General features: G+C 44.9%; 2 protein-coding genes across 3 annotated transcripts in view; one reads left to right on the top strand and one right to left on the bottom strand.

Moving 5' to 3' along the window:
- prkd4 (protein kinase D4) overlaps positions 1-11,570 on the top strand; it is a 14,495-nt gene extending 2,925 nt beyond the window's left edge. Inside the window, exons 3-19 of one of the 2 annotated variants that reach the window (XM_005945300.3) lie at positions 1,580-1,718; positions 2,318-2,449; positions 2,549-2,703; positions 2,874-3,069; positions 5,384-5,467; positions 5,986-6,139; positions 6,411-6,534; positions 6,660-6,737; positions 7,123-7,333; positions 7,446-7,471; positions 7,550-7,622; positions 7,897-8,003; positions 9,188-9,349; positions 9,497-9,595; positions 9,669-9,936; positions 10,267-10,352; positions 10,545-11,570. In XM_005945300.3, coding sequence (XP_005945362.1) covers positions 1,580-1,718; positions 2,318-2,449; positions 2,549-2,703; positions 2,874-3,069; positions 5,384-5,467; positions 5,986-6,139; positions 6,411-6,534; positions 6,660-6,737; positions 7,123-7,333; positions 7,446-7,471; positions 7,550-7,622; positions 7,897-8,003; positions 9,188-9,349; positions 9,497-9,595; positions 9,669-9,936; positions 10,267-10,352; positions 10,545-10,709 — 2,259 coding nt within the window. In that variant the 3' untranslated portion in view covers positions 10,710-11,570. Of the gene's footprint in view, positions 1-1,579; positions 1,719-2,317; positions 2,450-2,548; positions 2,704-2,873; positions 3,070-5,383; positions 5,468-5,985; positions 6,140-6,410; positions 6,535-6,659; positions 6,738-7,122; positions 7,334-7,445; positions 7,623-7,896; positions 8,004-9,187; positions 9,350-9,496; positions 9,596-9,668; positions 9,937-10,266; positions 10,353-10,544 lie in introns of both variants that reach the window. The other variant, XM_042213257.1, reaches the window with a different exon arrangement.
- Positions 10,840-23,892, bottom strand: part of actn3b (actinin alpha 3b) — a 37,246-nt gene continuing 24,193 nt past the window's right edge. The window contains exons 5-21 of the mRNA XM_005945297.3: positions 23,266-23,353; positions 22,975-23,053; positions 22,448-22,529; positions 21,422-21,507; positions 21,110-21,202; positions 20,432-20,662; positions 19,601-19,748; positions 18,617-18,767; positions 17,411-17,519; positions 16,258-16,398; positions 15,753-15,935; positions 15,042-15,176; positions 14,694-14,873; positions 14,435-14,581; positions 14,151-14,216; positions 13,867-14,025; positions 10,840-12,301 (exon numbers count right to left, since the gene is read on the bottom strand). Coding sequence (XP_005945359.1) covers positions 12,143-12,301; positions 13,867-14,025; positions 14,151-14,216; positions 14,435-14,581; positions 14,694-14,873; positions 15,042-15,176; positions 15,753-15,935; positions 16,258-16,398; positions 17,411-17,519; positions 18,617-18,767; positions 19,601-19,748; positions 20,432-20,662; positions 21,110-21,202; positions 21,422-21,507; positions 22,448-22,529; positions 22,975-23,053; positions 23,266-23,353 — 2,237 coding nt within the window. The 3' untranslated portion in view covers positions 10,840-12,142. The remainder of the gene's footprint in view (positions 12,302-13,866; positions 14,026-14,150; positions 14,217-14,434; positions 14,582-14,693; positions 14,874-15,041; positions 15,177-15,752; positions 15,936-16,257; positions 16,399-17,410; positions 17,520-18,616; positions 18,768-19,600; positions 19,749-20,431; positions 20,663-21,109; positions 21,203-21,421; positions 21,508-22,447; positions 22,530-22,974; positions 23,054-23,265; positions 23,354-23,892) is intronic.

Here is a 23,892-nt window from a genome sequence, read left to right on the forward strand (position 1 = left end):
TGTGTGTGTGTGTGTGTGTGTGTGTGTGTGTGTGTGTGTGTGTGTGTGTGTGTGTGTGTGTGTGTGTGTGCAGTACTCTCTTCTGTCCATGGTTTAAAAAATATCCAGCTTTTAATCCTAATTTGGATTTGGCTGGTTTGGTGATGCTGACTGACTCAAACTGCTCCTCAGCTGGTTGGCTGGTAGGCCGAGCTGTGCGGCAGCAGGAGTGTTTGCTGCACCTGGAGAGAACTGAGTGATTTCATGACAGATTTAATACTAGAGCTGCAATAAGGGGAAAATGGACGAGGCAGGGGGGAAGTAATGGACACATTAGGTTTGTTCTATTGGTGTAAATGTTCGCCTTAATAACGCAATGCTTTGCATCACCTGAATGAGTACTGCTGTTAGGAATGGACATGGTCGGCACCAACGCTCAAGCAGGCTGTGGAGTTTGATGCTCAGCTGTTCTATCCCCAACACCATCACACCACCTTCAGCAGCCAGAGCCATCGATGAATTCAGACCCTACCATCAAAATGTTCCAATCGAGACTCGTCAGACCAGACAACATTTTTCTGATCTTCTGTTGTCCAGGTTTAGTGAGGCCTGTGCGAACTGTCACGTCGGTTTCCTGTTCTTAGCTAGGAGTGGCTTCCTGTGCGGTGTTCTTCTGCTGTAGCCCATCTGATTCAAGGTTTGATGTGTAGTGCTTTCCCAGACGCTCTTCTGCATACGTTGGTTGTAACGAGTGTTTATTTGAGTTATTATTGCCTTCTTGTCAATATGAAACAGTTTGGCCCAGAGTACTGGTTAGACATGGTTGTGTGGAAAAATCCCAGCTGATCAGCAGTTTCTGAAATACTCAGACTAACCTGTCTGAAACCAACAACCATGCCACGTTAAAGCTACTTAAATCACGTTTTTTCCTCATTTGTGGCTCAATTTTAACTTCACCCGGTCGTCTTGACTGCTGACGTGCTGAAATTCACTGAGCTGCAGTATGATTGGCTGATTAGATAGAGCAGTTGAACATGTTTAAATAATGAATTGACCTGCAGTGTCACATCTTTGAATCTGCTGTTCTTATCATCCCTAAATGATGATTCAGATAGAAAAGCAAAGCTTGAGCTACTTCGCAGCCTTCCTATCTCTCTTCCTCAGTCGTACTTTGGCGACAGATGCACACAGATTATTTATTTCTATAACGCTGAACGTGGTGGAGTCACTCTCTACCTGTGGTGCATCACTCAGGTTTCCCTTCAGAGCTGTCTTCAGTCTGCACGCTCATCTTAATGTGGTTTTGTTCTTTACCGCCGTGCAGACGTGAAAATGGAAAATCACGACTGACAGGCTGCAGGTGGCTTTCTTTGCTGTGTCCAGTTTCCCAAACCACACTTGTTCTGATTTCAAATGTTTAAATTACTCCATTTGTGGAAAAACTTACTCTTTTTTCCCCCATATTGCTTAATAACTTGTTTCATTTACTCAGAAGGCAAATCGTCACATTACCGGAGCCCTTCTGGGGGTTTAAATTGATCTTGTTGCTTCAATAGTGACTCAACCTGAGACTGCGGTTTTTGTTCCTTCGCGTGTTTAGGCTCCAGACTGCAGTGTGGTGGGTGTCGGGGAGAAGATTCTGCTGTTCAGACATCAAGCCGCCTCCGAGCAGTTGCTGCAGCGGCTGACCGACTCTGACGAGCTGCAGGATGGCGACCTCATTGAGGTCATCGTTTCAGGTTAGTGTTTGAGGTTTACAGAGGCAGGTGGACACTTGGTGAGATTTGGTGGTACTACGTGTACCTCATTTGTTTGGGTGACATATAGTTTATTCATGCATGTAAAATGCTGTTTCTGTCCAGGGGTTTGGAGAGAAGCTCTTGAATGGTAAATGGCCTGTATTTGTATAGCGCTTAGTCCCTAAGGACCCCAAAGCGCTTTACACTACATTCAGTCATCCACCCATTCACACACTGGTGACGGCAAGCTACATTGTAGCCACAGCCACTCTGCGGTGCACTGACAGAGGCAAGGCTGCCGAACACTGGCGCCACCGGGCCCTCTGACCACCACCAGTAGGTGGTTTTAAATGGTCAGTTTTAAATGAGTCCAACTCTCCTACTGTTCCAAACCTATTTTCATGGGGGGCAGTGGGCGGGCGGACGAAGTTAAAACTGCTTGTTTCAGACGAGTCGAGCGCCTGCACCAAGGACCAGTATAAGACAAATGAGGATTATTTTGAGCTGTGAATCATGCAAAGCTACTATAGCGGAGTCTTAGCAGTAAATGCATGGAGCGTGGATGTCTGTTGGTGTAACGAGTCCTCTCTGTGATTCAGGATCAGCCTCCGTGACGCAGGTGACGATGCGTCCACACTCCTTGGCGGTGCAGTCGTACCGGACCCCCACTTTCTGTCACCACTGTGGAGAGATGCTGTGGGGCCTCGTTCGGCAGGGTTTAAAATGTGACGGTAAAGGCGCTTTCACACTTCATCATGTGGTGGTATCGTCTCTTCACTGATACTTGAGTGTTGTTAAAGTTTTTGGTTTTTACTTTTATCTCTTTACAGGTTGTGGATTAGACTTTCATAAACGCTGTGCTTTGCAGTTGCCCAGTAACTGTAGCCGAGCACGGCGTCAGGTTAGCACCAGCTTTTCCCTGTTTCCACCCCGGCGACCTCGCACACACTCGCTGTCCAATCAGGCAGGCGGGAGTCTAGAAGAGGTGAGGAACTGCTGTGATTGTAATGCAGATAACTGTTTTTGCAACCCCGGATTTGCTTGTTTCTCCAACACAGCTGTAACCTTTACTGGTATAATCGAATCACATATTCACACAATAGATTTCTTTCAGTTATTCTAAGTTGATATCTTTCACTTTGCATCTTTCTCCAGATCAGCAAGTCCAAGCCCGCGTCCAGGCCTCCATCCTGGGCCGAGGCTCCGGTGTGGCTGGGAGTCGGGTACAGCGACTGGAGCAGGGCTCAGGTCCCTCACACCTTCCACATCCACAGCTACACCAAACCCACCGTCTGCCAGTACTGCCACCGGCTGCTCAAAGGCCTCTTCAGGCAGGGGCTGCAGTGCTCAGGTGAGAAGGAGGAGAAAAACTAAGCACATCCCATGTTTCAGTAACTTGTTCAACCTCCTTTAGCAGCAATAACTTGAATTATTCATGTCGTGTGTGACTTTATCAGTTTCTCACATTTTTATGGGAGAAATTGCGTCTGACCTTTTTTTGCAGCCTTGTTTCAGTTCACTGAGGTTTGCAGGGATTCATTTATGCACAGATCTGTAGATTTGCTGCTGTGCTTGTGATCATTGTCCTGTTACATGATTCAACTTTGTCTAAGCTTTATCTGTCAGACAGACGGCATCATATTTGCCTCTAGAATACTTCGGTATACTCTGGCGTTATTGGTCAACTCAGTGACTGCGACGTGTTTGGTTTCCTCTCAACGTGGTTTTGTGCATCTCGTCAGTGCAAAGGACATTGTTCCAGAGGTCTGGTGGTTTGTTCAGATGGAACTTTCCAAACATCATCTGTGCTCCAATGTTCTAATTAGAGAGAAGAGGCTTTGTCTCCAAACAAGCCATACTCCGTCAGTCTTTTTCTAATTGTACTGTGAGCCAGCTGTATCAGAAAGTAGATCGCATGCATCTACTGCAGTGAGACTCTCTTGCTGTGACGCCATGACAGGATGTAAATATTAATGGTTTACACCTCAGCTGAGCTCTTATTTTAGCCAGCTGCATGTTTCGTTTGGTAGAAGGAAATTAGCACAAGACAGCACAAGCGTTAAGAGAAGGTTGACGTCACTGAAAAAACCCATAGCAAACCCAGTCTACGTCAGGGTTGGTAAACTTAGTCCATTTAGTCAATGGGAAATGAGAATCACATCAGATTTCCTGTAAAATGTATTTCCCGCACAATTTGGCTCACAGGAAGTTCTCTACAAGTGCACAGAAAGTTTATTAGTGTCTGCAAAGTTTAGTCCTGCATAATTTACACTTGTACAAGTGAGCTGCCACACAGCTGTCTCACCACAACCTGTTTAACAGCACGAGGCGTTTAACAAAAGCAAAACTGACTCTTGGATTTAAATGTAATACCTGTTTCTATTATTATAGCTGTTTGACAGGTCTGAAAAACAGGTTTGTGTAATATCGCTTAAATTCGAAACATCCTGTCTCAGAGTGAGGCTGAAAAACGAGTTCATACATTTATTACTTCCAGGCTTAAAACTTTTTGCTAAAGCATATAGTTAGAGCTGGATCACGTGACCTTGAATCTTCCCTTAGTTATGCTGCAGTAGGTGTTAGCTGCTGGGGGAGTCCCATAATGCACTTCACTCACTGTGTGTTTACACACCTCTCTGCATTTGATCATAAGTTATTATTAATCTCTGGCTCTCTTCCTCAGCGTCTTTGTCTGTCTCCCTTACCTCACGCCCAGTTAGTTGCGGCACATGGCCGCCCCTCCCCGAGCCTGGTTCTGCTGGAGGTTTCTTCCTGTTAAACAGGAGTTTTTCCTTCCCACTGTCACCAAGTACTTACCTTGAGGAGGTTGTCTGATCGTTGGGACTTTCTCTCTGTTATTGTGGGTCTTTACCTTACAATACAGAGCATCTTGAGTTGTTGTGATTTGGTGCTTATAAATAAAACTGAACTGAACGTGGCAACTCTGTAGTTTTGTAGGATACTTAATTTAAGAGGAGAAAATCTTTGATCTTGCAGTTTGCCTGTACCCTCCTACCAGGCTTCTGCTGCCAAACTGGCTGCACATGAGTGCAAAACTTTACAGCTGCGTCACCTCGAAGTCTGGCTCAAAGGAACATCCTGTGCTGTGGGTTATTTGTTCTTTTGTTAATTTTCAGTTTGCCTCTGCATCTTAGCAGAGGTCCCAATGTGGCCCGCTGGCCTGGATCTCCACACATGTGGTCTAAAGGTATAGATAGAACAACAGGTCAGGAGGATGTGTACCTTTGAATCTTATTGTCACCCACTCCTGTGAAAGAGTGGGTGACAGGCCTCCTTCTTTACAAACCTGATAATGTTATGCGTTCAGATCTTGTGGCCATTTTTGGTGCTCTGTTCCTGCAAAGCTTTGACTTTGATTAGTAATGCTTGACTTGGAGGCTCACGAGCACACAGCAAACGCTTGTTTTGTCAAGGAGCGTGTGTATCCCACGTACTTACGTAAGCAGATTGGGTTGAATCTAATTTTACCTAAATGCCTGGATGTGTCTCAGACGTCTCGAATCTCAGACGACATTCATTTTCATCACGAAAAAAGCTGACCGCAATATTCTGACTCATGAGTTTGTATCTTTCCAGACTCCAGCACTCTTCCTTTTTCTGTCAGCCTTTTAAAACCTCCCACGTCTCCTCCATGGTTTTTCCAGACTGCAGGTTTAACTGCCATCGGCGCTGTGAGCCTTTAGTCCCCAGAGACTGTCCTGGAGAGAGGAACGGCATGAACGGGGAAGGTGAGTGACGGTCCCTGGAGGTCTGAGGTCTGGTTTTCATTTCATATTCTGGGCTTGTGGCTGTGTTAGACCATGGCTCTTTGAAAAGGGGCCTGACTCTGATGCTGTCAGCATGAGTCGAAGCTGATTCACCCTGTTTCCCAGGAACATTTGATAGATTCAGGCCTCACTCTAAATTAGCATCTCAGAAACGTCACATTCCTCCGAGTAGCGGTGATGATTAGCTGCATGATGAGTCAGGTAAACTGAGCCTGTTGAGAAATGAGATGAAATGATTTCACCAGAGAATATGTAAAAAAGAGAAAACAAAGACAGGTAACTGATCAGCAGTATTTCAGATGCATTTTAAGTCATTTATTGAGAAAAATCAGACATTTTCTTTTGTTCGGTTCATCTTGAACTTATTTGTTTGCTATTTTTACCTCATTATTTGTTGGTATTTTATGGCCCTAATTGTGTAAATAATATAAATAGAATTAAATGTAGCTGTTCATTAGTTGCTGATGTCACATTTCCAGAGAGCCCAGCAGCTGATAACAGCTGCCAACCAGACTTGGAAGACAATGAGTCAGTGATCACCAGCACCACAGAGATCTGCGACGATGACATGTTCACCGATGATGACTCACAGGCAGAGACCGGGGAAGTCGAGCAGCTGCGAGAGCCGATGAGGTCAGAGGGGCACTAAGTTTTTCTGATGATCTAATCCCAGCTAAAAGCTGTCTGCTGGTGCAGACAGCGTCCGAACGATGTCACGCGTCTGAATCACACGTCGCCCAAATTCACGTATTATAAAACAGACGTTTATCGTCCCTGTCGTTTATATCTGGGTTTTCTCGGCTTTGTTTGTGGCACACGCTGCCACCTAGAGGCGACTTCTGTTTAATTCACCATCTCCAAACGGACCTTTATTTTGTCCTCCCTCTCTTTTTCCGCCCGCCAGTCCTTGTTTCAGCAGCAACATCCCCCTGATGAGGCTCGTCCAGTCGGTGCATCACACTAAGAGGAGAGGCGGAGGAGTCCTGAGAGAGGGGTGGCTGGTCCACCACACCAACACAGACACATTGGTGAGGAACACACTCTTTCAGATCTGGAAACGTTCAAAAAAGCAAAATGTTTTGCTCAGGTTATGATATTTGTGAAGCAGAATCACATTTTCATCGGCTTTTAACTCGGTCGTGCCTTCACTCAGAGGAAACGCCATTACTGGATCTTGGACTGGAAGAGCATGACTCTGTACCAGAATGAAAACACCACGAAGTTCTACAAGGTATGAGAGTTGCATGATATAAGACGGAAACAGACAAAGCAGCATCCTGTGTGCTGCACGCTCACTCCCACTCGTATCAAAGGCCTCTGTCATTAACATGTATGCAGAAATGTTCCTGCAGTGTGCCAGTGTTGTTCCTCCCACTGTGTCACTGTGTAAACAGTGCAAACATCCACCGAGGCAGCTCGCGCTCTGAGCAGTGTTTACTTTAAAGAGGACAGTATTGTATTTTGTGTATGTTCATTTCTCCTTCGTTTTAAACGTACTTTAAGAAGTTTGTAGTGCAGTGAAAATCAGATAATGATAGCATGACAGATGTTACTTTGATTATAGAAACATTATGTAGGAGAAGGCCATGGATAATAGCTTTAAACCTCCTCTGCAGGAGATCTCTCTGTCCGAGGTGCTCGGGGTCCGAGGCCCCACCCAGCTCTCCGTGCCACCATCAGACGGCAGCGCTCACTCGTTCGAGCTGGTGACGGTGTCGCTGGTGTACTGCGTGATAGCCGGCGAGGAGGGGGCAGCCTGGGAGAGCGCCATCCGGCAGGCTATGATGCCGGTGGAGAGCAGCAGAGGACACAAAGATGAGATCCAGGGTGAGTCAGAAAACATCAGATATTAATATCAGATCTTACTCTGAATATGGTAGCGGTGATGGATATGGACCCGCAACATTCAGTTAACAAGACTTCCTGTCTCTGATTACAGATCAATACCGATACAGACGCAGTGCGGTAAGATTTGAGCGAGTTTATCGTGCACACGTTAGAGGAGTGTTACAGAGTGTTGAAGTGTGTTTGTGTGTGTTTCAGGACATCAGCTCGGTGTATCAGATCTGTACAGACGAGGTGCTGGGGTCGGGACAGTTTGGCGTGGTGTACGGAGGTCAGCTGATTCTCATTATGTTGTTATGTGCAGAGAACTGAACACGAGGAGTACAAGAAAATCCTGTTTTCTATGACTGTGACTGTCTTTATGCAGTGATCTGAAAATACACAGTACAGAAGAAACAGTTTCAAAAGACACCAAAGAAATCAGAGACTTCAGAGGCTGAAATGTTGCTCAAAACAAACTTTTTCATCAAATGTCTTTCTGTTTTTGCTAAGCTACAAATGCTCCTTTGCTTCATTATCACGTCTCTTTTCTTTTTCTTCTTCAGGAACTCACAGGAAGTCGGGTCGAACAGTTGCCATCAAGGTCATCGACAAGACGCGTTTCCCCACCAAACAGGAGACGCAGCTGAGAAACGAAGTGGCCATCTTGCAGGTTTTAATGCGGTTTTTAAACACTTTACAAGAAATAACACAAAAAATGTAACAAGTTACTGAAAACACGTGAGGAACAAACCAGGAACAACCTGATGGTTAACCTTTAAAACGATGATCTGTGACATAATTGTCAGAAAATTCACATTTTTTTAAAACTTTTTGCCAATTTATTTAGAATGAATTAAATATTAATTTGCATATATGAGTTTTAATTGGTATCATATTGGCCACATTTGGCATTTTATTAAATTTTTTCAAAATGTATTGCTTAAAAATGTGTTGTGCTCTTTATTTTGGTTTTTGAGGGGAAAATAAAATCACACTGATGATGTAAATGCCTCAAAACCTCATGCATCAAAAACGATATATTAGGCATTAAGGGGTTAAAGAGCCATTCATCATTGCTTTAATAACTCCTGATCCATTACATCACTGTAGAAGAACTAGCTTGGATATATTAGTGACAGTTACTTAATCTGGTTTAAATCCTGATGGATTAACTACAGAAGAGGATTAGGGCCACTGGGAAAAAAAAAATCTGAGATTCTGAGTTTTTTCTCAAAATTCTGACTTTTTCATCCAAATTATTTTTTTTCAGAATTCTGAGAAAAAAGTTAGAATTCTGACTTTAATCTCAGATTTTTTGATCTGCTGGGATTTTCCCGCACAACCATCACTAGTTTACAGGGAATGGCCTGAAAATGAGACAAATATCCAGCGTCTTCTGGTAAAAACAGGCTCCTGATGTCAGAGGAGAGTGGGCAGACTGCTTTGAGCTGAAAGGAAAGCAACAGTAACTCAAAGAGCCACTCGCCAGGTGCACTCCTGTCAGCTAAGAACAGGCCTGAGGCTAAATCTGCAGTAACCTTGTGATGCTCTCATGACAGTGTGGACCAAAATCTTGCTGTGAAGGAAAAAGGAGGTCCAACCTGCCTAATAAAGTGTCTGGTGAATGTTTATTGATGAACAGATGGTTGTGGACATGATTAGTAAATAATCATCAGTTATTAGTGAGTTATTAGCACAAGTACAAATAACTGTCACATTGTTCCCGATTCCTTCCTCACTGCTTCCTCATTAACTCAACACATATGATTGAAGTGTTGCAGATTTTCGGTTGATTTTTAGTGTTATAGTCACGATCAGGTGATTTACGTGACATCTGACGTGCGTGTTTTCCAGAATCTGTCGCACCCCGGCGTGGTTCTGTTGGAGGGCATGTTCGAAACTGTCGAGCACGTGTTTGTTGTAATGGAGAAGCTGCACGGAGACATGCTGGAGATGATTCTGTCCAGCGAGAAAGGTCGACTCCCTGAACGCATCACTCGCTTCCTCGTCATGCAGGTACGAGATCCCGATCTGAGAAACACTCCAGGGGTGTCTAGAGGATGTCCTTGTTTTTTTTCTTCTTGTTTTAACAAAGATGCAGGGACCTTTAATGTTTCTGTTTATCCCAAAATGAAATGTGAAATTCTCAAACGTGTGCTTCAGATTCTGGAGGCTCTGCGGTACCTGCACTTGAAGCACATCGCTCACTGTGACCTGAAACCTGAGAACGTACTGCTGGCCACTTCAGACCCCTTACCTCTGGTGGGATTTTGCACTTTAGTTCCCGATACAGCACACGGCATCTTATTTAATCAGCTCTGCCTCTGTGCCGCAGGTGAAGCTGTGCGACTTCGGCTTCGCCCGGATCATAGGGGAGAAGTCTTTCCGGCGCTCCGTCGTGGGGACTCCGGCCTACCTGGCACCCGAGGTGATCAGCAGCAATGGCTACAACCGCTCTCTGGACATGTGGTCTGTCGGCGTCATCATGTACGTCAGCCTGAGCGGCACGTTTCCCTTTAATGAAGATGAGGACATCCGGCAGCAGATCACCAACGCCACCTTCATGTACCCGCGCCAAACCTGGGCCCCCATCTCACTGGAGGGTATGAACGGTGTTTTTCTTTAGTTTTAAAACTTCTTTGTGAGCTGGGTTTACAGTTTCTCAACATAGTGATGATGAGAGTTTATTATGCTTTCCCTGTTAAAGGTTTCACACACTACAAACTCCAGGTCGGAAAGTTGCCATGTCAGCCCACAGTTTTGCGTCGTTTTAAACATTTAAATACATTTTCTTTAGTTTGATCCATGTCTGCCCACACATACAGTTTATAGTGTCATGCTTGAGTCCTGTTATTCTCCTGTTTCTCCACTGGGTGGCTCCAGTGAGCAAATCCTCTTTTTGAAAATTCTTCTCCGTCTCATTTCCTCCCCAGCTGTGAGCCTCATCAATAACCTGCTGCAGGTGTCGGTGAGACGGCGGTTCACCGTGGGCAAAGCGCTGGGACACAGCTGGCTGCAGGTCGGACACTTTACAAACGCTATCATTGAGAATCGTTTAATTTTGTAGTGTGAAACAACAGAATTAACTCGATCTAGTGTTACTGCGTTCATAGGTGTTGACCAGGATGCTCAGATGCTCCTGATCAGGTTTCTAATAGTCCTGATGTATAGATGTGTATGAGTCATGCACGCTCTCCTCTCGCTACTGCAGAACTTCCAGCTGTGGTGCGACCTCCGGGAGTTCGAGCTCAGGATGGGCTGCAGGTACCTGACGCATCGAGGCGACGAGGACCGATGGCGCTTCTACGCTGCAGAGATGGGGCTGGACTTCCCCTCCCGCCTCTGCTGTGACCCCAACAAAGAATTGGACATGTGACCTCGAGCACAGAGGTTAAGGGTCGGACACTTTATCAGACTGTGCAGCTACATTTAAAAAAAAAAAAACATTCAGCAGTGAGGCCGCGGATCAAACGGGAGAAAAGTAATAAAGACACAAACACGTGTGGTTTTAATAATATAATTTTCCTTTATTTTCAAGTTGAGGTTTTTAACATATGACTGAAAGAGTGGCATCAGTGATGAGACAGCATGAGTTAGGGATGAGGGGGAGGAGGAGGAAAATGGAGCACAGATGAGTTAAGATATCGAGATCATGCACAGGGAGGAGCCTAACACAGCGATCGTCGTGGCTGACCTCTTCTCTTCAAATGCTACCCTAAACCCTGTGTTGTGAGTACGCCTGCTATGGTTCCACGTACAGTTTTGATTCTTCCCATTTCATCCACAACTTTCCTGATGCCCTGTCTGACACCTCTCTCTGTCTTTGTCCCCCTTCTCCTCGTAATTTTACAATTAGCCCAAAAAAAGGCTAAAAAAAAGGAGTTTAATAAGAGAGGTGTGTGGGAGAGGTCGCTCTCTCTGGCCATAACAACTCATCTTTCCGTATCCGTTCCCGAGTCACCGCCCAGCCACGGCGCTCTCCTCCCATTCCCCCCACCTGTGTCTTTTAATACTCGGCGCTCCCATTCGTCCTCCGTGTGTTCCTGAGTTTCTTAAGGCTTTAAGATCTCCAGGTTAAATCGCATCCTTGCTAACATTCAGGTTTCACAGTGCTGTGGTGAGAGTTTTCAGTAGCACCCGACAGGCCTCGCTCCTCTGCTGACTGCACTCGTGAACGGGCTCCTGCGGGGGTTCGTGTGAGGGCGAGTCGGTGACTCAAAAGGCCGTTTTTTTTTTTCTAAACTTCAACATAGCATGCATCTGCACAAATACACAACCAACCAAGCCAACTGACCAATCACGTTTTCTTCTTTGATCACCCTTCTACAAAAAATTAAAAATAAAAAAAAAAGGAGGAGAGGGGAAGAGCACACGGCTTTGCTCAAAAATAATCTAACTTTCGTTCTCTCTCGTTGCCTCCTTCTCTTTAAAGCCTTGTGAAGGCAGGTATGTCATTATGTATGCTGCTTACATAAGTTCAGTGCAATAACTGGTACACCTGTTTTTTCTTCTTCTTTTCTTTTAAACGAGAGAGGAGCTGAGCAGCCTGAACAGAGTTTGTGAGGTCTGAGCAAAGTCTTCTGCTCTTCCCCTCTGAGCAGTGTTCCTGTGTTTTAAAAAGAGGGATGGGCGGAGTTAGGAAGAGGGGAATAAAGTTAAGATTTGAGAAGGTGGTGGGGAAAAAAAAAACAAAACAACGTGTTTTAAAGGGACAGTGGAAGGGTTTAAAATCGCTCTCTCCAGACAGGAGAAATAAGAGAAGCTGGGAAGAAGGGGTGAGGAGGAGGATGTGAAGAGAAGCAGCTGCGCTTATAAGTCGCTCTCTCCGTAGAGGGCACTGGAGAAGGAGATGTAGTCCAGGGCGCCGGAGGGACAGTCCGGTCCGACGTACCTGGTCATGCGGGTGATGCAGTACTCCGCCTGCTCGGGAGGCAGCTCCCTGCGCAGCTCCTCCACCGTGATGTAATTCTGCGGGAGAGAGAGAGGGGGCGAGGTGTGATTCACGAGGAGCTATTGTCTCCTGTTACAAATGTACTGGTGCATCTGTGAGGATCGGAGAACGATGACTCAAGGTTCAGGCAAACAGTCCTGCAGTTCGAATTTGGAAAGATGAAAACCTGAATTTAAATTACGGACTTGCTGTTGAAATAAAGCAGTACAAGATAAATCGCGATGTTTCTCCCAGATTTAAGGGGAAATTTTGCTCTTCGTTTCGATCGGGACACTCAGAGAATCCGGGTTGCGTATGTAAGCAAAGAAAAAGCTTGGAGTGAGATAAAGAGTGCTTCTGTATAATTTCTTCCTTGCATACCTGAGTGAGTTGCCTCAGTTTGGATTGAGTTATTTGGGGATATAAGCATTTAGGTGCCACAGCATCACCTCCCCTTGCCAGAGATGTTTTCTATGAACGTGAACATTTCAAAAAGTCTCATCAACCTACATACAAAGTGTCAACACATCAGTGCTGATACAATCATACCAATGACCAAAAACCTGATTTGTCAGATTTGTTTTTGTTTAATTTATTGAACTTGTTATAATTAAGCCAAATTATACTATTTATTTAGCCTGTTGGGTTAGAAACCATATTCATTAATAAGAAATATGCTGTCTCATAGTTTTTCTTTCAGCTTTCGAAAGCTGGTTTCTTGTTTATTGCTTAAATTTTCACTTCACAAAGCCGACTCCAGCCTGGGTCACTTACAGCCTATCCAGCAACTTGACTTTCTTATAACAAAACCACAGCGCTCCTGGATCACAGCTAATACGTTACTCTCACTGTAAATAGATACTGTATCAGTGGTGACAAGGTGTTTGATACCAGAGCCTTTATGTTATCCGTTTGTGGTCTGAGTTCCCCAAACTCAGTGATTTCTAAAGTGTGGGCTACGAATGAAAGTATGTACAGTTACATATTTATATGAATGTATTTATTTATATAAAAGGTGAATGCAAACTGGTAACAGGAGGAGTTGACTGTGATGTTACTCATTACTCTGAGTGTCCCAGTGGTAGGTGGGTCATACTTAGGATTTAACTCAGCATATGACTGTGTAGCATTAGAGATTTATAGCCAACAGTCTGTTTTTTTTGTTTTGTTTTTTTTTAAATAAAAATTTCAAGGATAAACGTCACTGTCTCTTGTGTTGATTTCAGATCCATTGAATTTTTTTGTTTTTTGAAGGAGTGCAGTAGCACTCTTCACTTTGGCAATGGCTGCCCTAACCGGTCACATGTTTGGATGCAGGCTAACCATCGGAATTTGAAAGGAAATTATGCATTTCTGAAATGCATTAAACTGTAAATCTGTAAAAGTTTTATTAACATCAGCACTAAAAATGTGTGCCGGGAGCTTCGCTACATGAGTTTCCCTGTCTGTGTCGCTCTTTTTATGTGCCCCAGTACTTTTGTCCATATCAATGTGTCCTCTGGCTGCACTGGAAGCTCTGTACAGGCTAAATAAGAAGACTAGTCAATGAACAGTTAGATGATATCAGATATAAGGTAAGAAGATGCTGTATCCATCTGCTCACCTTGTCTGAAGCCAGGATCTTGAAGGAGGCCATGACTTGTTCTGCAGTGTCGGTCTCGGCGGTCTCACGGGTCATGAAGTCGATGAAGGCCTGGAAGGTCACAACGCCCGTGTTGTTGGGGTCCACCAGGGTCATGATACGTGCAAACTCCACCTCACCCTGTCAGCAAAAGCAACAATCAACAAACGTTACTGCGCAAACCAATCAGTAAATCCTTATAGTTTACATTTTAACTACACTCAAGTTGTTGTACAAGTCAAGCCTATGAGCGCCTGACCACTGACCAGATCGTAACCCATGGAGATGAGACAGGCACGGAAGTCGTCTGGGTCCATCATGCCGTTTCTCTTCTGCAAAGGAACAGCACAAAGTATCGCTTTCATTACTGTGCCAAAGAGTCGTAGTAATTAATGAATTCACTCATTAGTGATGCTAAAACATCAATGAGCATGAACTTAAGCGACGTGTCTAAACTTTTTCAGCCTCTTAAATAGGAAATGCCAGAGGAAAAGTTTGAAAACTATACGAAGCACCGCTCTCTTCTCCTCGACCTACGGTGTCGCCTCACCCTGTCGAAGTGGTTGAAGGAGGCCCTGAACTCGTTGAGCTGCTCCTGGCTGATGCCCTTGGCGTCGCGGGTCAGGATCTGGTTCTCCACCTCGTTGATGGTTCTGGCGATAGTGGTGAGCAGCTGCTCCCAGCCCACACGGATGTGCTGCAGTGGAGAGGGAATGGGAGGAAATTAAAACGGAGGTAGCGCACGCTTTGAGTAGAGAGGAGTGAGAGCTAAGCCCATCTGCAGATCGCGCTGCGGTCTGCATGCACACCTCCATGGTGTAGTTGGTGTGCTTGTTGTCGAAGATGAGGGACTCCTGGATGAGCTGGTGGTCTCCCTCCAGTTTGTCGATGTTGGATTTGTAGTTGATGATGTTCTGCTCGTACTGCTTCAGGCTGTTCATCTGTTCCTCCAGGGAGCCGGCGATGTCCACAGACACGTGGCTGATCTCCTGCAGAGACAGGAATCAATGAGGAAATGCGGCACTCACCATACTTTCACATATTTTACTGCATTATTTTGTAGCAACAGCTGAGCGTTACTGTTCCCACAGATCACGTTGATCCGACCGTGCAGATTTACACCCAGCACTGGCTACCCAAGCACCCCCATCTCGTACCTCCATCTTGGTTTGAATCCAGGGTCCGATGATGTTGGCCTGAGCGGCGAACTGGCGCCTCAGTCTCTCATTGGCCTGCTGCCTGGCCACCTCCTCCTGGAGCATTTGGTCTCTGAGGGGCACGAGGTGCTTCACCTGCACACACAGTTTATATCTGGTGACTGTGTGTAACTCACATTATTACAGTTTACTTAAACATGTTGTCACCTCTTCCATTTCTACGCTTGCATCACTGCATCTTTAAATTAACCGAATGTTGCTGTCACTTTTTCCAAGTCTGTATACATAGTTTTTCACTCCAGATTGTAACTTCATGATTGCCCAGATAGAAAGAAAAAAAATTTGTTTCTTGAGCACAGATGGTCTGATGTGTGTCGCACTACGGCTGCACCGACAGGCTGTCCTGTGGAGTTATTTTGATTTCCCCTGAGAGCCTCACAGCCAGCAGTGCTGAGTGTCACTCTAACCCACATGTACAGTACTATTCCTGACCTGTCGCTATCTTTGCACTGTGCTAATATTAGCTGGATGACCAAATGGAGTGTACACAGAGAGAGAGAGAGAGCCAGGTTGACATTTGCTGCTACATAATGCTAACTTGCTGAAAGCAGATTAAAGAGCAGCCACGCTCCTCATTGTGTCTGCGATATAATAATTAATTTGCTCCTTCTACAAACGCTGTGTTCGTGGGGTCCGTTTGACTTGACTCACAGTGTCCCACTTAGTGCTGATGTCCTGGGAGGAGAGGTTGGTGTACGGGTTGATCCCGGACAGCTTGATGCCGTAGGTCTGGGCGATCTTCAGGATCTCGTTGTGGATGCCCAGAGTGGCCATGCGCTCCTTGTCGGCCTCGGGCAGAGTAGCCTTGAACTGGTCGTGAGCTGTGATCAGACTCTGTGCGGGAGGAAAACAAATATAAGGTGGTGTATTAGAAAAAAGAAAGATGGAGTGTATGTTTTTTTTGTATAACTTCTTCCTTTGGTACAGATTTAAATGTCTGAGAAAAAGAAAAGAGCCTGGTTCTGCTGGAGGTTTCTTCCTGCTAAAAGGGAGTTTTTCATTCCCACTGTTGCCAAGTGCTTGCTCACAGGGAGTCGTCTAATTGTTGGGCTTTCTCTGTATTATTCTAGGGTTTCTATCTTACAATATAAAACAGTGTGAGGGGACTGTTGTTGTGATTTGGTGCTATATAAATAAAACTGAATCAGATGGTTACCTGGATCTCTTCAATGCTGTGGACAATGAACATGTCCTGCAGGTCCTCCATGGCTCCGTCCATCCAGTTGTTGAAGGGTGCCGCACGCTTGGCGAACTCCAGGTACAGCTGGTCAATGGTCTCCCACAGCTTCTCCACACGCTGCCGTCACAGACAGAAACACACTCGTGATGCTGAAGCAGACGTGTGCATACAAACACGGAGGGAATCTGCCATTTGCACTCTCCGTGTTGTTTTTGTCACTCCTCGCTGAGCATCGTGAAAACATTAAGCCGAATTTGCCGATAAAAATCAAGACGTCTTGAATCACATTAGCTGTATTTCTCTGGTGTCCTGTGCTTATAAAACCTCACAACTTCACAATTTCCAGATCTTTCTGCCTACTTCCTGTAACTCTGTCACTTCCTGTAATCACTGGTATTCTGCTTTTCAGTCTGTTCACATGGAAACGCTCCTTTGTCCTCTTTCCCACCATGTTTCCGCTGCTTTCTGATCTCAGAGAGCTGCCCACGGTTTACCTGCTGCTTCTCAACTCTCTCCTTTTTGTCCCTACACTCTCCTCCTGACCCCCTGCTCTCTCTGAGGCAGACGGCCACCCCAGAAACTCGTTCAGCTGGAGGTGTTTTCTTGCTTGCTCGCAGCATATTGTTGAGTTTCTATTTATAATATTCGAACCATATAAAAGTGTACTCAGATCTCTGGACCTGTGCACTACAACTGAAGCTGAAATGACTTTCCTCCACTGCCGCCTGCTCCGAGTGTTGGCCTCTAATCACCAAAACTCAGATTCATATTACGCTAATCAAAATTTTATCTCTGTGTAAAACATGTTATTTTATTTTTAGTTTCCCACACTCTCAAAATCATTTATGTAATTTTTTTTAGTGTCACTCTTATTATCCAATCGTCTAAGCCTGACCACACCCTCCCAGCCAATCAGCTGCTAGCCCCTGCTGTGTACAATAACTGCAATCAGCAGTTTTGCACCGCCTGTTGTGCATCCCGCATCCTCCCCATCGCCTCCCTCATCATTCACGCACTCATTTCCACTCATCCAGCTCAGTCTCACGATCCCAGCTGTCTTTCCAGACAAAAAACTGTAACGTGTTCAGTGAGTTGTTTACATAAGCAGCTGATTGCTGTTTAGTTTTACCTCCAGTGAATCCCTCCTCTTCTGGGTGAGAGTGCCCAGATTGTCCCACTGGTCACAGATACCCTGGCAGCGGGTGTTGACTGTAGCAGCATCGTGGTAGTCCAGCTCACTGGAGAGAGACAAACAACAAAACAGACGAGTACATAGACCGTTATCACACAAATATTTACAAAATGGTAATAATATTAGCTGAAACTCAGCTAAACCCGCTAATAAATCATCATTACGAATAATCACGTTTGTCAGATGAGTGAAACTCTCCTTTCAGTCAGTGTAAAGAAATTTAGCTGCACGTTTAACCAATGAGATTTCTTAATATAAGAAAAACAAGCTGAATATAAACAGTGTGTCTCAGTTGTTCTACATGATAAAGTTTAAGCTCTCTGGAGTTAAATATTAAAAAATGAAGTTAAAAATGAGAGAAATCTATAATTAAATTACTTTGGTGTGGTATGAATAGCCAACAGTTCAAAGTCTAAAATGTTTGTCCTCTTTCACATTTTCCAAAGCCGTCCAGTGGGTCGGATCAGGGTCTTCACTGGGCCGATTCTGGCCCCCCGGGCCTTATGTTTGACACCCCTGATCTAAAGTAAGGTAAAGTTGAGGAAACTCTTCTGTGAAGTGATCTCATTTCTCCAAATAACCCGAATATTTGATGCCCTTTTATTAAATGCATTGATATTTCGCCCTCCTTTGAGTTGAGGAGCATCTAAGAACTTTTCTTTCTTGATACCGAGGTCATGATTTGTGCTTTTGAAGTCCTTGCTGATAAATTATACTGTACATTTTTTTCAGCTTTACAGTGCCGATCTGCTCATATACTGTAACATCAAAGAAATCTTCTCAAGGCTATCTCGGAGAAAAAAAAAAGCCCAGAGGAGCTGCGGATGGTAAGTAAATGGCGAGATCAGAGGTTTCCGCTCTCTCGTGAAGCACCCTTTCATCTTTCTTATCTCTCATTAATATTTTCCACTCATCTGTTGCATCTTTTGTTCCTGGCTGCGTTCGCGTTCTCGTCTGCTCTCGACATCCCTGCCGTCACTTCAGCTACTCGCTTTCTTCCCCTGCTCTTCTTCCCATTATGCAGAATAATTGGGATAATGCTTTCTCCACCCCCGCCCCCACCCATCATGATTTTCAACATCTCTCTTCCTCCCCGTGACCTTAACGTCCGGCATTAGGACACATCTCGTCACACGCTCTCACTTCAGCTCCTGAGCGATGGCGGCGATCTGCTCCACCCTGTCCTGGTGAGCGGCAAGGTCGCTCTCGAAGGCCTCGTGCTTCCTCATCAGGGCTCTGATCTCCATCAGAGAGGCCGACTCGTAGTCCTTCTGGGACAGAAGATCCTCCTTACCTGAAACACACACACACACACAGTTACTTTAAAGACGGTAACAAGTAAAAGTCGGGCCCACAAGCTTTTAAAGTTTTACAGCTCTCGCTCAGATTTTTATATCTCCCACTCGCTGTATCGTTTCAGTGTCCCCATGAATCATTAGAGCCTTTTTAATTGCTCTGTATAATCTTACTGGGCCATTTATGGTGCTTTGATGTGGTTTTGAGGGTTATCTTTTGCTGCTTTGCCTTATTACACAGTAAAGTGTGAAGACTCGCGATTAACGGAGGTAAAAAAAAGCTACAAAACAAGAATAGTTTGATACGTCAAATATAAAAACAACGAGGAGAGGACAAGAGCATGTTTAATACACAAAAAGGCGACCTTTCAATCGTCGAGTCACTGTGTAAATGACTACGCTAAGAAGGATCCGCATTTGTCACTCTTTAAGGAAGCAAACAGTAAGTAACATTTTTTATAAAGAGCTTCTCGCAGATAAATCACAAAGTGCTTTACAACAAAGAAAATGAAAAGAATGGAAATGCAACAAATAACAATGTAAAACAGTAAAATACAACAAATTAATTAAAAGCTTGCCTATATAAAAATGTCTTCAGCTGCTTCTTAAACGAATCAATGGCGTCTGCACAGCGTAAAACCAGCGGGAGAGAATTTCACAACCTCGGTGCCGCTGCCCGAAAGGCCCGATCACCAAAAACTGGAGTGATATGAGATCTTTGCTTGGTGCGAAGATCTCTCTTTAATTCAGTTTATTTATATAGTGGCAGCACTCGCTTTAAAGTGCGTTATATTGTGAGCTAAATAAAATACAAAATCTATCCACCACCTACCTGTAGTCCAGGCCTCGTGCATGGCGCACTTCTGCTTGAACTTCTCGGCCAGGTGGTCGAGTCTCTCCAGGCGGCGGATCTCTGTCAGCAGCCACTCCTCGTAACCCTTCTCCACCTGCTCCAGACCTTTCCAGGCATTTGCGATGTCCTGAAGGAGAGGGAGCGCTTTCATTATTACCCTGTGCTGAGGAGGAGGAGTGTTAGGCGTATTATCGACACGTTCGAGGGGAATTAAGAGCTCGTGGCGGCCCGCCGTACTCTGACTCTGAATTGATTTGAGATTGTAGACCTTGAGAGGTTTTTAATAGCTGTAAATTTCTCAGAAAGCAGTAGCTGAAAAGAGAGTCTCTTTGAAGTTTTGCTTTATACAAAGAAGATGATGTAGAAACTATTTTTTTCTTTTTATCCTTTCATCCTTCTTCTTGACTAATTTGAGCTGAATCTGGGTGAATGTTTGGGCTGGATCGTACTCCACTCACCCTTAGGTGGAAGCTTGCCTGCTGGTGGGACACTATATGTGGAAGTCCCTGTTGGTGACAAACTACTAGAAAAGATTCAGTGTGCTAATTATCTCCGTTTTATTCCCCGATGATGTGTTGGAGTCATTACATAACCTTGCCATGAAAATAAAGGAATTTTGATTTTATTTTGAAAGGGGAGTGCTTTGGTGTTGTCAAAGAGCACCTCGAACAGAAGCGCCCGTGTCTAACCACCAATCAAAGTGTGAATTTGTTGTTTTGATCTCTTTTTTCCAAACTCTACGTCTCATAAAATCCTTTCCAAAGTAACACACAATCCTCAGTGATGCATTAAATCGTCCTCCTTGCTCACCGACACCATCTTGCCCTCAGAGGGCATGAAGGCGGGCCTGTTGCTGAGCCTCAGCTTGGTCTGCAGGGTGTTGAAGTTGATCTCCAGCTGGCATTTCTCCTGCACGCGGGGCGGCTTGTGGACGCGACGGTAGTCACGGAAATCCTCCAGCTTCTGCTGCATGGCGCGCATGGTCTGCTCCGCCACGCGGTTCTCCAGCCAGGGGATGGTGCGACGGATCCACTCGAGAAGCTGCAGAACAGACACGCAAAGGTTACTCAGAGTACTCTGATTACTTCAGTCTGCAGTTTACATGCACACCCACACACATCATATGACCTTTATGACCTACATTCTGTATGTCTTTAGTGAAAGAAAGTCTTTATTTAGGGTCATGTTTGTGCATCAGTTCTAGCTGCTTTATATATCAGCTACTCACATGTTTCTGATTATTTAAAGATATAATGCTGTGCAAAAGTCTTGAGCCACCCTTCATTTCCGTACATAGGAAAAAGTTGCTCATATTCCACCGCACTTTCTGCATAAATGCGCTTAGTTGTCAACTTTCCCTTTTATGCTTCTATAACTGAGAAAAAAAATCGATTTTCATAAAACGACTTCAGTGAAGGAGCAGAAAGAGTGAGGAGAAGTGTGGGACAGACTGAGAGTGGGAGTTGTGCGGTCGCAGCGGTTTCTCACCTCGCTGGCCAGCTTCTCGTACTCCTCCATCAGTTTCTCGTTCTCCTGGTTGACGGCCAGCACCTTGCAGATACGGTTGGCAGCTGTCTCGGCCTGAGAGGGAGAGTAGCAACAGCTGATTTACCCAGATTCACGCAGCTCGCACGTTTACCCAGCGCTGACGTTACGTCACGATGACCGCGTTTCACATGTGTCATCTGATTTATTCAATTACAAAGGGAACACTTGCTCATTCGGTTTGTGCGCCGAGCTCGTCGATCCACAGAAAAATAACGACATGAAACGTGGAGAAGTGAGGCGACACCAGCTCACCTGTTCTGCGCCGGCGAAGGCGTGGTAGAAGCAGGACACGTAGGTCATGATGGCCTTCTCGTCAGGTTTGGGTGTGTTCACGATATCTGAAGGTGCAAAAACAATGTTGAGCTTTATTATTATATTATTTTAAAATAGTCTTGGCAAAGGTTTGAAAGAATGATCCGCAGGGCAGGAAAGCAGAGCAGACGTTTGATTCGTTTTTACTGCATTTTATTCTGAAAAGCCACTTTGTCAGGTTTAAAAAGCATTTTTTAAATAACATTTTTATTAAATATTTAAAAATCTGATACAGCTTAGTGTGGCAATATTGTATCGATGCAGGGACACTAAATATTTCACTAAAGAACTAGAACTCATCTCACCTGGTAGGAAGCAGCCACAGTCTGACCTGGACTGACTGCAGTCACTGTCAGAGAGACTGATCAAGGTTTGCAAATAACTTAGAAATGCAGACAGATTACCAACATGCTGCCATCAATCTGAACGGATCTTTGATCCTAACTGGCTGCCAGCTGTTTGTGTCCTCGTTATATTCCTGTAGACCAGGAGGTTTACTGAGTGCAACTGTCACAGTTAAATGTGAATTACTGACGTAAACAGCAACAGATGTGAGTTTTGAGTTTTTATTGCAGTTAATTGTCAGAAACAGACTGTGTGTAACTGCAAACTTGGTGACTGGTGACTCCCACCTGAGTTAAATATGCTGAATTAAAATGTGACCGTGAAGCGTAAAGAGCATTATGATTTATTCTTGCATTAATCACTCGTTTTAGGACATCTGCCTACAAAGCAGTCATATTTCCAAGGTCAGAGCCGCTGGTTCCTGAGTAGATGCATTTAAAGTGATTTAAAATGCATTCGTTTTTTTGAATGAAGATGATTGAATTTTCCGAGCAAGCCGGAGCCACCATGTCTGCCATCATGCATCTCGCTGCAGCTGAGCTCATCACCGTGTGCGTCAGCATAACAAGACAGAACCCGCTTCCTGCACTGCTCCGTCACGTTGACGTCTCGTGGCCTCACCTTCAGCGTCGAGCATCTTCGGGATGTCCAGGTACTTCTCAGCCACCTCGAAGGCGGTGTTCAGGTTACCGATGGGGTCGTCCTGAAGAAACACACAATCAGTGTCACACACGTGCACGCCAAAAGACTACACGGGGAAGCACGCCAGCCACGACAGTTCTGATGAGTGTTTTGAAGGCGAGAAATAAACCTCATTAAGAAATGTTTCAGTTTCAGAGTTTTGGCAGGATTTTGGCGAGCAAACAGCAGCGCAGTTTCCAATTCTGTCGCATCACATCCAACTTTAAGGGATGCAATTTTGGCAAATATTCTTATTAACACTCTTAATCAAGCTTGTGATCTACAAGTGCAGTATTGTGATGGGTTGTCTTTTTGGGTTCTTTTTAATGAGCTGAAATCAGTTCACAGGAAAAAATATTTCTAACAGAGCTTCAATGATGAAAGTGAAAAGACATAAAAAGACTGCATTAATCAAGGTTCAGTATAAAGGTTGAAAATAGAGGGGAAAGTAGAGAAGGATGGGCCACCTTTCTCAGTTTGGAGTAGTCAATGAGGTCGGGTCTGTGTCTGTGGATGAGGGCACACAGGGCCAGGCCATCCTTCCAACTGAGAAGAAGAAGAAGAGGAAGGAGGGGAGCATGAGTGAGGAAACAGCGGCAGGCAAAGAGGCATGAGGAGAAAAGAAGGAGAGTAGATGATCAGTGGGTGACATGGAAGGAGGAAAACATAAAGAGGAAAAGAAATCAGCATCAGACAGAAGTATAAGCTGAATGATTGCAGTTCCCTGCTGATGCCACAGGTCGGCATCGCTCACCCACCTAATGTGGAAGTTCTGTACATTGACGTTCCTGTAGGGGGCAGTCTTCCTCTGGCACCACAGCAGCAGACCCTCCTTAGCAGAGGTCTCTGAAAAAGTTGAGAAGAGGAGATGATTTTAGATGAGGGTTTGTGTTATTTTGAACATTAAGAGAAGAAGGATAACAGTCAGGAAGAGGAGCAGGATGACAGAGAGTGATTGGGGCTGTCAAAAGTTTAAATACTGCACAAAGATGTTTAGGATCAAGATCTGGCATTAAAAAAAAGCTGTATGATGTTAGCAGCAGTCAATATATTTCTCAAGCTCGTCTGACGGGTGGCTTAAAGATAATTTCCTGCACTAGTGGAGGGAAGAGGAGTTATGAGAGGTTAGAGCGAGGTCGATGGCGAAGAAAGTCAAGCTGTATGACAGCAGAAGAAGATTGAAGAGCGGAAGCAATAAAAGCTAAGCTAAAGGAGATGACTTGAAGGTAAGTGGGGGCGTGGGGGTGTGGGGGCGGAGTGTAGAAGGACAGAGTGAACAAGGTCGGAGTCTTTGTAAACAAGAATTTATTGTGGGTTGACCTGCTGACAGCATTAAGGTTAAAATAAAATGGCATGAGGTGCAAATGCAGCCCAGGGGTGGGATT

This window comes from Haplochromis burtoni, unplaced genomic scaffold, assembly GCF_018398535.1.
Source record: "Haplochromis burtoni strain Fernald_Lab_line unplaced genomic scaffold, NCSU_Asbu1 Contig_430, whole genome shotgun sequence".
Taxonomy (NCBI): Eukaryota; Metazoa; Chordata; class Actinopteri; order Cichliformes; family Cichlidae; genus Haplochromis; species Haplochromis burtoni.